The 10,717-nt window shown below is 38.7% G+C and overlaps 2 protein-coding genes across 4 annotated transcripts in view; one reads left to right on the forward strand and one right to left on the reverse strand.

Moving 5' to 3' along the window:
- LOC124802591 (TATA-box-binding protein 2) overlaps nucleotides 1-1,731 on the reverse strand; it is a 75,680-nt gene extending 73,949 nt beyond the window's left edge. Inside the window, exons 1-2 of one of the 2 annotated variants that reach the window (XM_047263468.1) lie at nucleotides 1,348-1,731; nucleotides 1,038-1,134 (exon numbers count right to left, since the gene is read on the reverse strand). The gene's annotated coding sequence lies outside the window, so the exon portion shown is untranslated. The remainder of the gene's footprint in view (nucleotides 1-1,037; nucleotides 1,135-1,347) is intronic. The other variant, XM_047263469.1, reaches the window with a different exon arrangement.
- Nucleotides 1,732-3,392: 1,661 nt separating this feature from the next.
- LOC124802526 (coiled-coil domain-containing protein 97) lies at nucleotides 3,393-10,268 on the forward strand. 2 transcript variants are annotated; one of them, XM_047263371.1, is made up of 4 exons: nucleotides 3,393-3,891; nucleotides 4,412-4,587; nucleotides 4,709-5,080; nucleotides 9,076-10,268. In XM_047263371.1, the coding sequence occupies exons 1-4, from the start codon at nucleotides 3,532-3,534 to the stop codon at nucleotides 9,323-9,325; spliced, it is 1,158 nt and encodes a 385-aa protein (XP_047119327.1). In that variant the 5' UTR covers nucleotides 3,393-3,531; the 3' UTR covers nucleotides 9,326-10,268. The 2 variants fall into 2 exon arrangements, with proteins under 2 accessions (XP_047119327.1, XP_047119328.1); XM_047263372.1 differs by having other exon boundaries at nucleotides 9,079-10,268.
- The last annotated feature ends 449 nt before the right edge of the window (nucleotides 10,269-10,717 follow it).

Consider the following 10,717-nt stretch of genomic DNA (forward strand, 5'->3'; position numbering starts at 1 on the left):
AATCAAATTTTAACTGTCTGACTGAATAAAATTCTTCTGGGTGTTGTACTGTGTCACTGTAGAAAAGATTTTAATTATAAAATACAAAACCAACATTTTGAGCATATTACTAAGGCTTTCCTCAGGGCAATTTAGTTTAACTGTTAACTGTTTGAGTGTGTCTGGGGTGGCGGGGGGGGGGGGGGGGGGGACTGTTTGAAATGGACTATTATTTTCTTTTAGCTATCCAAGATGGATTCCTGTATTATTCACCAAGGAATTCCATTCTTGTTCTAACTTTTTAAGACACTGTGTGTTTGGACTGGCTGTAGGCTACAGGTGCTACTAAAGGCAAGTAAATACAAAAACAAAAAATAAAGGTTCTATTTTAAGTCTAGTCTTCTGGCTACTGTTTATTAACAACTCAAAGAGAGTCAGCAGTCCCTTCCCGAACATGGAAAAATTCGCAAATGACAACGTTCTGATTGGAGGGAAGACTGTAGAAGAATTGAAGAACAAAATCAAACTGTCACACACATCACTGACTGTTCTGTAGAGCCAGTCATCAAATGCAAAAAAGACGATAACCATCCACTTACACATTGCACAAAGGATATGTCCTTTACACCCTACTGTAATATCTAGTGAACATCAGAAACTGTAAACAACACTAAATTTCTTTGAACATGGGTCAAAGAACATGTAAAATGGGACAATCGTGTAAGCTTCACTAATAAAAAATAAGTACTAGGCCTATATGCTACTGTATGAAACTGATGATATATAGTCTGTAGGGCCTACAGTTGGAATCACTGCTGAGGTGTGGTATCATTCCTTTGGATAACGCGCTTGCAAGCAGAAGTTGCTTTACTGTCCAAAAAAGAATTTTACAGACTATAGAAAACGTACGGTGCTTTCTAGAATTTCATGGAGGACACTAAGATCTCGCAAATTTTACCACTGCCTTATTTATATCTTATGGAGGTTACATGTGCCACGAAAAATTTATCTTATAGGCTAAATAAACTGTACTACACTGTTAATGAGGGTATACTAACCCAAACTTTATAAAAGGTAGTGAAGCTAACAGCTCCTGTGGTCAAGATGATTGTGTTTAACGTTCCATCGACATCGAGGTCATCAAAGGTAGTCAGCCTCCACACACACAAGAGAAAAACAGAGGAGAATATTACTACCGGTGCAAAAATATCATGTTACCATTTACTCACATAATTTATATGTAACAGATGGTCAACTGTAATTAGGAAATTTCAATTTAGTATAGTATAAATAACGAACTACCCAATACTTTATGTGGTGAATTGTACTCTTAAAACTTACTAGGCCACATAAAATAAAATACAATACCTTTTATGATTGACAGGGTCTCTGATTCCTCCCAAAGGCAAGGCACAATTCTTCAGTTTGTTTCACCAAGCAAAAAAAAAAGGCTGTGATAAACGGTGACGATCACGTTCTCTACGACTGGACACATCAAATGATTTAAAGCTCGAGCGGAAGCCTTCACATAAGAAATTCGTGATTATGCCAGAGGGTATATTCAAATTTCACAGAACTACACCTGAACTATTGCATTCCTGTTACAGACCGTGGTCTCTATGTTACTATAGAGCTCACATGGTACAAAGAGTTGACAAGCTTAGCAAGTGACAAGCAAACCCATCTGCCTTACAGTCAGCTACTCAGCTACACAATACACATGGCCCACAACAACTACATCAAAGATGTGTACCGCCGGCAGCTGCAAAGTATGTCCACACTACCACCCACAGTTTTTTTTTGTGTGTGTTAAGGCCCGTCCACACGCAACGATCTGTCTGCGCAAATGTCTGCGCACATCACATCTGCGCAGACAGATCGTTGCGTGTGAACAGAAGATTTGCACCAACCTGAGGTGTGTGCAAACCTGGAAGTTGGAGTTGGAGGTTTGAGCGAAACCTCTCAAATCTGTCGGTTCAAACCACATCTGCGCAGACAAGTTGGAGCGTGTGGACAGGAGATCGTCGCAAATCTGGCGCGAAACAGCTGTTTGCTCAGTCTAGTGTTTGTATTTGTGTGCATAGGGCATTAAAATGGCTGATACTCGTCAGTGTTCTCGAGAGTTTGTAAGTGAATTCATTGAAATATACAGAAACCACCCATGTTTGTGGAAGATTAAAAGTAAAGAATATAGTGACCGAGACAAAAAGACAGAGCAGCATACAATGCTCTAATTGAAAAATTGCGGGCAGTTGGCGCCTCGGCAAACAGAGAAACGGTAATTAAAAAAATAATTTCGTTGCGAACTGGCGAAATTATTTGCGGATGGATGTCGAAACTTATAATTATCTCTTAAAGCATGTAACCCCTCATATTATGAGAAAAATACTTGTATGAGAAGGGAAATTTCTCCTCATGAACGCCTGGCAGTAACATTAAGATTCCTAGCAACGGGAAGGAGCTACAATGATTTGGAATTTTCATCTGCAATATCGAAACAAGCATTGAGTGAAATAATACCCAACACATGTGAAGCTATTTACGCTTTCCTGAAAGATGAGTTCATGAAGGCAAGTCAAGTAAATTAGTCTGTCAGCGAACTGTTTACCGAAAAGAGTTATCCAAAGTTCAGAAATCTAGAAGATCTGGTGTAGGAGTAGATCAAGTATACCAGCCAACGTTATGGTATTTTGATCTACTTGGCTTTCTTAGTGATCAAGAAACGCCAAGACCAAGCAGGAGTACAATTGAAGATGAAATTGGAGTGCCAATGTGCGAGGAAATGGAACACGAGGTTATGTAAAACAAAACAGGTTCGCCCTGCAACTCTCGCAGTAAATTTACGTGACAAAACTGCTTTCGCTTTAGCAGCCACTGTCTGCACCATTTTGACCGCTTTCTCTGTTTCCTGCGGTTGGTCTGAATGTTTTTTGCAACACAAGTTGCGAACACAGACCACAACAGAACTTCCTCCATTTCTATTTTTCAAAATAACTGAATTAAATTTTGACGTTTTCGGGGAGCGTAGTCGCTTGCCACTGATATTTCTTTTCTACACCGACAGATGGCGGGCGAGTAGTAGATTGGGGTTTGTGTCGTGTGAACACACCACATTTGCAGCGATCTTTTGCATGTACAGACATCTGCGCCGATGTCTGCGCAGACAGATCGTTGCGTGTGGACCGGGCTTTAGACGGATGCTTCCGCAGGAGGTCAATCCACAGTTGACGGAACTGAACAGAACTTCAAAACATTCCACAGTGCATTTCAGATGACAGCATTCACACAAACTTTCAAGAGGACGGGACATCAACGATTCCCGGGAAAAGTTTTGACGTCGATATTGTTGCCGTTGTGTTAAGATCGGAAATAACATCTTTGACTCAGTCTTGTCTTTGAAACAGTATAGTATAGTCCCATCTCTGCTTTCACAAAAACAAACAGGTATACTGTTAGCAGTAAACACAACGTAAAATGTTTTTTCTTCTTTAACTGTTTCTCGAACATCAGAATGATATCTATACATGTGTGTTTTGTTTAAATCATATTGAAATGGAAGTAGATGAAGTTTCAAAAGGACGAGAAATAAATGGCCAACCTAATGAAAAGACACGGTCATTCAACGATGAGAAGGAAAATATTCTCTGTGAGAATATGCTAAACCACGTAGCAGTTAACAAGCTTGCGCATTTCAAAAGTCAGCAGGTGGGAGAACCAGAACTGAGCACGCAACAGAAGAGGGATATAGCGAAAGAGCTTCTAATACGGAACCCAGAACAGTTTCTTGCGAGGTTTGGGAACCACCTTGAGGAAGAACATTTAGACTATTTTTCGGGTGTGAAATTTGATACGTACGAAATCCAATTTCATCTCAAACAGTTGCGAAGAGGACTCAGCAAGAAAAAGAAACAGGTGAGTCTTCTGCGTAGTGTATGTTTTGATTGCCGCAGAAGTGTCGCTACTTTTAACGTGAACGTATGTACCGTTGCATAAGTAACTGCTTGAATTTTCGATCTGTTCGCGATAGTGGGTTAACGTTCGTGCCGAATGTTAGCAGCATATTATGTTTATTGGTGATATGTTCGTGCTTTTCAGATATTATACTGCTTTAAGTTTTCAGTTGCCGGTGTTTATAATGATATTTCTGTTGATGTTTTGTCCAATACTTGTTCGATACGATTCTTCTATTATTCGAGAAGTGGAGACACGGTCACTACAGTTAATGTCATGCAGTTACTAATATTAGTATTTAGTTCCATGGTATGTCTTTATAAACATTTCCAAAATGCTTTGATACTCCCCCCCCCTCTCCCCCCATATATATATATATATATATATATATATATATATATATATATATATATATATATATATATATATATATATATTTATTTATTTATTTATTTATTTATTTATTTAATTTTGTTCGTAGATCGACATACGAAATAGGAGATACCAAGCCTTAAAGAAATTATTGGATGAAGGGACATACTTCAGTGAGACAGAAATGATGAAACGAAATCCACTTTTATATGAACAGCTAATTGGGCAGTTCCTCACCAAGAAAGAAATAAGAAATAGAGATAAATGTGATGAAAATGCAAAAACGTAAGTTTATGCAATCCATATGGAGATGTATTTTTAATAATTGTACAATAATTGAATTAATTTCTAGTGATATCGTCTGTTATATGTGAATTCTTATTCAACACCTTGTGTAATGTTGCAGATTTCTGTCAATACTGATGGATCAGCTGGACAGAGAAGAAATAGAGCGTCTGAAACAACAACAAAGAGACGATGAGGAGGCAGCAGTGGAGGAAGTTGATACCAGTGATGAAGAATCAGAAGAAAATAATGAAATAAATGAACAAGATTCAGTGAGGGAGGAAGAAGAAGAAGAGGATGATGAGAGTGATAATCAGATGAGTCCTTCACAGAGTGACAGAGAGAATGATGATAATGAGGCTGAGACTAGTCGAAATAGCTCTCAAAAGCCAAAGAAATTGTCTAGGAAAGAGAAGGAGCTTCTCCGAGAAGAATTTGTCACCAGCATGTATCAGAGTTTTCTTGATGGGAATGATAAGGATTTTGATTACAGGTACAGTGTGCTTCAGTTTTGGCTGTCATACTTTTAAGTCAATCAGTAGGAAGAAAAAAAAATAGCAGTGCTTTGGTTTACTTCTAGACGCCAGGGCACTTCCCTTTTTGAGAGCCCTTTCTGACACAAAGTAACAATGTAGGCGTGATTGAACCATGATATTGACCATCAAGGCATGGTCAGACAACACGAGCTGTGTACCTCCTTCCTGGTGGAATTCCTGGAACTGATTGGCTGTCAGACCCCCTCCATCTAATAGGTGCTGCTCATGCATTGTTCTTTACATCTCTGGGCGTGTTTAGTGATATCTCGATTTCATAGGTTTATGTTCGTTAATGGGACCATTTCATTTAGTATTAGTATTAAGAAAACAGTCTTAATCGTGTTTTTTATTTATTTAGTGTCGACTGGTTTCAGTCAAAATTAAAAAAAAAACACAATTAAGACTGTTTTCTTAATACTAAGTTAATTTATACTAATCGCTGTTACTCCAAACTATGGGAACATTTCACCTGAGCACCCAATACACATGATCTTAATACTTTTGAAATGATCATAAAGGGAGAAAAAGAAGGAAATATGGAAAGATAGAAGCAGCTGTTGGAAGGATGGGAAAAGAAGCTAGCATAAATTTAGACTGCACAGCACATGTTGGAGGGCAAGTCAAAATGTTCAGAGAATACATTTGAAAACATGAAGAATAACCAGTATCCCAGCAGCGACAACTCTGTCCTGGCCCACACTGACTGCTACCACCATGCAGCAACACAGCTCTGTCAACAGCAAAAGTTCTAGGTTATTCTTTGTGGTTTAATATCCCTGGTAATACATGTCAATAAAACAAATGTCTCACTAGAGTAATATGGGACAGCTCTGTTGAATGGATAAATAAAATTCCAATTTAAAAATGATTGTGTTCAGCAAACAAGGCAACCCTTTTCATCAAAATTGAGGTCACATGAGAGAATTAATGAATAGTTTCGGCTGATTCCATATACATATTCCAAGAAGGAATTTTGAAATGCCTGCTGAAACATCAGAGAAAATGTGCCTCAGGACGCACAGGAGGGACACCCAAATGTATTATCTTTCACTCAAAATGCTGTTGTAGCTTCTCTTGTAGAGTAAAGAGGATTCTTCAGTAGTACCTAAGTATGTTAAGAAAGGAGCCACCATGTACCTGACTAACTTGAAAATACTGGTTAACTATTTTATATATGTATATTTCGCAGATTTCTTTGACTGCACAAAATCCAGGAAATTGAGGTAGTATTGGTGTGGGGATAGGTACGGTTTAAATCATAATGACTTTCAAGTAGTAACCAAACATGTATTAAAACAGTTATCGCTATTGCAGCTGCATGTGCTATTACTGTTTACTTTGTTGCTGTGGTTACTACCCTTGCTAAGAACCTTCAAAGACTTATAACCTTCGCCGGCCGCTGGTGGCCGAGCGGTTCTGGCGCTACAGTCTGGAATCGCGCGACCACTACGGTCGCAGGTTTGAATCCTGCCTCGGGCATGGATGTGTGTGTTGTCCTTAGGTTAGTTAGGTTTAAGTAGTTCTAAGTTCTAGGGGACTTATGACCTCAGCAGTTGAGTCCCATAGTGCTCAGAGCCATTTGAACCAACCTTATAACCTTCCATATATTGAGCTGTATACACATAGGGGATCTTCAAACTCATTGTCATCAGGTTACTGTGCCTCTCACTCATATATTTAGTATCATATATTGAATTTGCTTCCCATGAAGGTGACTTGATGGGCAAAGGTTCTTTAGAGATGCTATTTCCACAAGGAGCAAATTGTGACATACAGCTCTTAGGTTTGTGTGCAGATGTATAGTGTAGCATTTCAGTCTCAATGTGCTTTGACTAATGTGCTATTCAAGAGGAGTAAACTATGTGCTGGTACTGGATTTCACCCTCTCCCTTCTCTCGTCGTCATCATACAACCCAAATATAACACCATATTCTAGCCTCATCCATTAGACTCACCTACACTCCTCAAATACTCATAAGATACAACTCTCTCATATCTGAAGGAAAGGGGCCATTTTGTGTGGTGTAAGAAAACCCTTTCTGAAGAGGCCACTCAACTTACCCACTGAGGTCTCTCAGCCAACAATGCTGTACGGCTTTACTTATTACATTTATGCTCATGAGCCTGGTTTATTGTCTGATATGTCGTCAGCATTAATGGAGATCATGGTAATCTGAGGTCCTTCAAAGGACCATCTCCTTGCAACCAGTGTATATAATATGGTTCTAGGAAAAAGAAGATTATTCCATCATATGAGGAAGCAGTGACTGCAGTAGTGTCATAGAAGAAATTATACAAATGAAAATAGTTGATAACATTCACAACCTGCAGCTGAGTAATTGTGAGAGCCAGCCATTGGGATGCTGAAGCGGGTAGAATGAGAGTGACGTGAATACAATTTGTGACAATGGACAAGGAACTTTTGATGACACTTACATCACAGCTATCTCAGGGTAATATTGTGATCTGCTACACAATCAGTAGTTACTGTCTGGCAGTATCTGGAGATACTTTGCCAAAACCTTATGTAGTGGAAACTGCTTAACTGGAAACCATTTAGCATAAAACTTGTTAGATAACTTGCTATTAATTGATAAAGTTCCTTGTTTAGAGGAATTATTGAATACTTCATCCATTAGCTGTAGCATTTCATTTTTTTCTTTCAACATATTTGATTTTTCATTATTTTTCTGTTAGATTTAGAGCTTTCGTACTGTTTTATATCATATGAACTAAAGAGGCAAAACATTATGACCACTACCCACTGCAGGATCAAATGCTGCCTGATGGTGTTATGGCCCCATAATGCCACAAAGGAAGAATATAAGCAGGGCAGAGACAAATGGGGAATCATTCTAGTTCCCTATGGGCCACAACTGGGGAAATCTGCTGGCAAAGGGTAGATTGTTATAGCATGGCACCTGGGAACGGGCACCTCGGAAGAGACAAAGTTGGTCAGCTGTGTGCATATGTGGAAAGTGCTTGAAAGACAGTGAAACCACAGGTAGGAGACAAGGTGTTGGACACACATGCCTCATCACAGAATGCGGAGGTCAGAGGCTTGTCTGTTGTATAGACAATGATCAGTAATAAAGCTGACAACATAGTACAATGTTAGTGTCGACACATGTGTTACACAGCTTATCTTTCAACACCTATTGTTGAACATAGAACTTAGTATAAAACAATCATGTGTATTCCCACACAGTAGTTACAGTTGTAGTGGGCAAGGGATTATCAAGACTGGACCACGGGTCACTGGAATCGTGTCACCTGGTCAGATGACTCACAATTCTTGTTAAGCCAGGTCGATGGTCATGTCCGGATATCCTGTCATCCAGTGAAACAGTTGCTCAAAACCTACTCTGTGCCACAGACACAGGGCACTTGGGCCAGTGTTATGCTATTCACCTCGGCTGCCATTAGACCTGTGGTAGTAATCAGAGGTGCCATACGGCTGCGAATTACATGAAAATTATTGCAGATTACCTGCATCAATTCATACTTGATGTCTTCCTCATAGCAGTGGTTTTTCCAATAGGAAAACTGCCCATATTAAAAGGCCAGAATCATGCTTGATAGTGAGCTCACATTGGTGTCTTGGCCACGAATGCCTGATCTGAAACCAACAGAACACACCTGGGATGCTGTTGGGCACCAGCTCTGTGCTCACAAACCAACAGCTCTTAATTTACCGAGACCTATGCATAGACTTCTGGTGCCACAGACCTCGAGAAACCTATCAACGACTATTCAGATCCACGCCACACTGAACCACTGCTGCACTTCATTCCATGGGTGGACCGATATGCTGTTAAGTAGAGGTCACAATGTTTTGGCTCATCGTTTAGTGTGCGTGCATGGGGGTGGGGGGATGCATGAGAGAGAGAGAGAGAGAGAGAGAGAGAGACTGACTTTGTTTCTTTCGCTATACATATGTTTCCCCACACAGCAGCAAGGTGGATGGTAATCCAGACTATGAGTGCCTGGCAGTTCGCACACAAGATGAGGAAGAAAAGTATTTTGATGCCGAATCACCAGAGATTTTATCAGGAGATGAAGACAATACCTGTGCCATGCAGCAGGGTAATCGCTGCGACGATGATGATGATGATGAAGAGGATGAACTAGATTTATTCATGAAAAACTTGAAACCTGAAGCAACACCAAGTGACCTTGCTACTGAAATGGAGAAAATATAAATCAGAAATTTTGTGATATGTATGTAGACCATAGAATGGTTCATTGTTTACTATTGGACAGAGAGATTATTGGAGGAGTATGGCAGCAAATTATGGAGACTGATACTCTGTAAAGATTGAGGCACTGTTATTAAGACAGGTTTAATGTTGTTGACAAGTTCTCCAAAGTTATTGTTTCCACATTTGGAAAAAGCAATAAATGTTTCAACTGTAACCATTCGCCTGATTTGATTTCATTCAATACATTTATTGCCAGTAGCATGTCTTCAGTTTTTGTATTGGCATTAGGCTTGCAATGACCATGCGAAATTGCGCACATTCCCTTAAATGATTTAAATCATACCTGCAGAAGTCCATTCGATTGATAGCATTTTCATTCTTTTTTCTCCCCATAAAATACAATTATTTATGTTTGTATGATTAATTCTAATTTCGATATATTTGTTGGACTGTGGACATGTGTCCTCTTCCATATTTACCCTTTTTCTATAATTTAAAACCATAGTTTTTCAAAAGTCAAATGAAAGTACTGTGAGTACTTTTCTCACATCTCCACATCATGCGTTAATCTTTTTTATTTAGCAATTTTACCATTTGTTAATTAAAGTGTATTATAAATAAGACATTCGTGGCATGATTGTTCACACTTAGTGTTCCTTTAAATTGGTGTTACAGTTATTCATAAGTAATGTCTCTGTTGTAACTAGATACATGATAAATATCAAATAACTACAGAGAAGTAATTTGGTGCACAAAAATTCACAATCCAAATGAATTTTGTCCATAATATACTTCTATCTCTTAACTTTCTGAAATGGTATTTAACTGGATTGTTGGTAACTCAGAAACTTAATTTTGCAACTTCTTCTTAGAGAAAGATTAATGCAGTGAAATATAATGTTTATGTTCAGTTCAGTCTCACTAATTTTAGCCACACTTCAAAGGACTGTATTTATTTACTTTTTTATCTGTTATTCTATGTACAGTGTACATAATCTTTTTTATGTGAATATTGTAAATAAATTACGAATAAAACAATAATTTTACATACTTTTGTCTGATTATCAGTTGGTGATACAAAATAAGTATAAGAAGAAAATAAGAAAAGATTACATCAGTTGGCTCCCATCTATAAATATTCTTAAGTATATCCCATATTGGAAGAAAAGACAGGCTGACACTCATAAAAGTTTAAAGAAAGATGAGTAGTGATGTCACTCTGTACCAAGAAAAACAGAAAAGTGTCAGTGGAGTGCAATAGCTGACACTGAAATTTCAGCTCTGACAGTGACCTACAGGGATGCGAAAAGTCAGCAGTTGGCCCAGGCCGAAGACGGGGGGTGGGCTAGAAAAGGTGGGTAAAAGAGGAAGAGACCACAAAAGGAGAAAAAG

This window comes from Schistocerca piceifrons, chromosome 6, assembly GCF_021461385.2.
Source record: "Schistocerca piceifrons isolate TAMUIC-IGC-003096 chromosome 6, iqSchPice1.1, whole genome shotgun sequence".
In the NCBI taxonomy this organism is placed as follows: domain Eukaryota; kingdom Metazoa; phylum Arthropoda; class Insecta; order Orthoptera; family Acrididae; genus Schistocerca; species Schistocerca piceifrons.

Excerpts from the sequence above, each read along its gene's own strand:
- LOC124802526 (XM_047263371.1), top strand. The coding sequence starts at position 3,532 with ATGGAAGTAGATGAAGTTTCAAAAGGACGAGAAATAAATGGCCAACCT. Across the intron at positions 3,892-4,411 it reads TCAGCAAGAAAAAGAAACAG|ATCGACATACGAAATAGGAG; the intron begins GTGAGTCTTCTG and ends TTTTGTTCGTAG. Across the intron at positions 4,588-4,708 it reads TGTGATGAAAATGCAAAAAC|ATTTCTGTCAATACTGATGG; the intron begins GTAAGTTTATGC and ends GTAATGTTGCAG.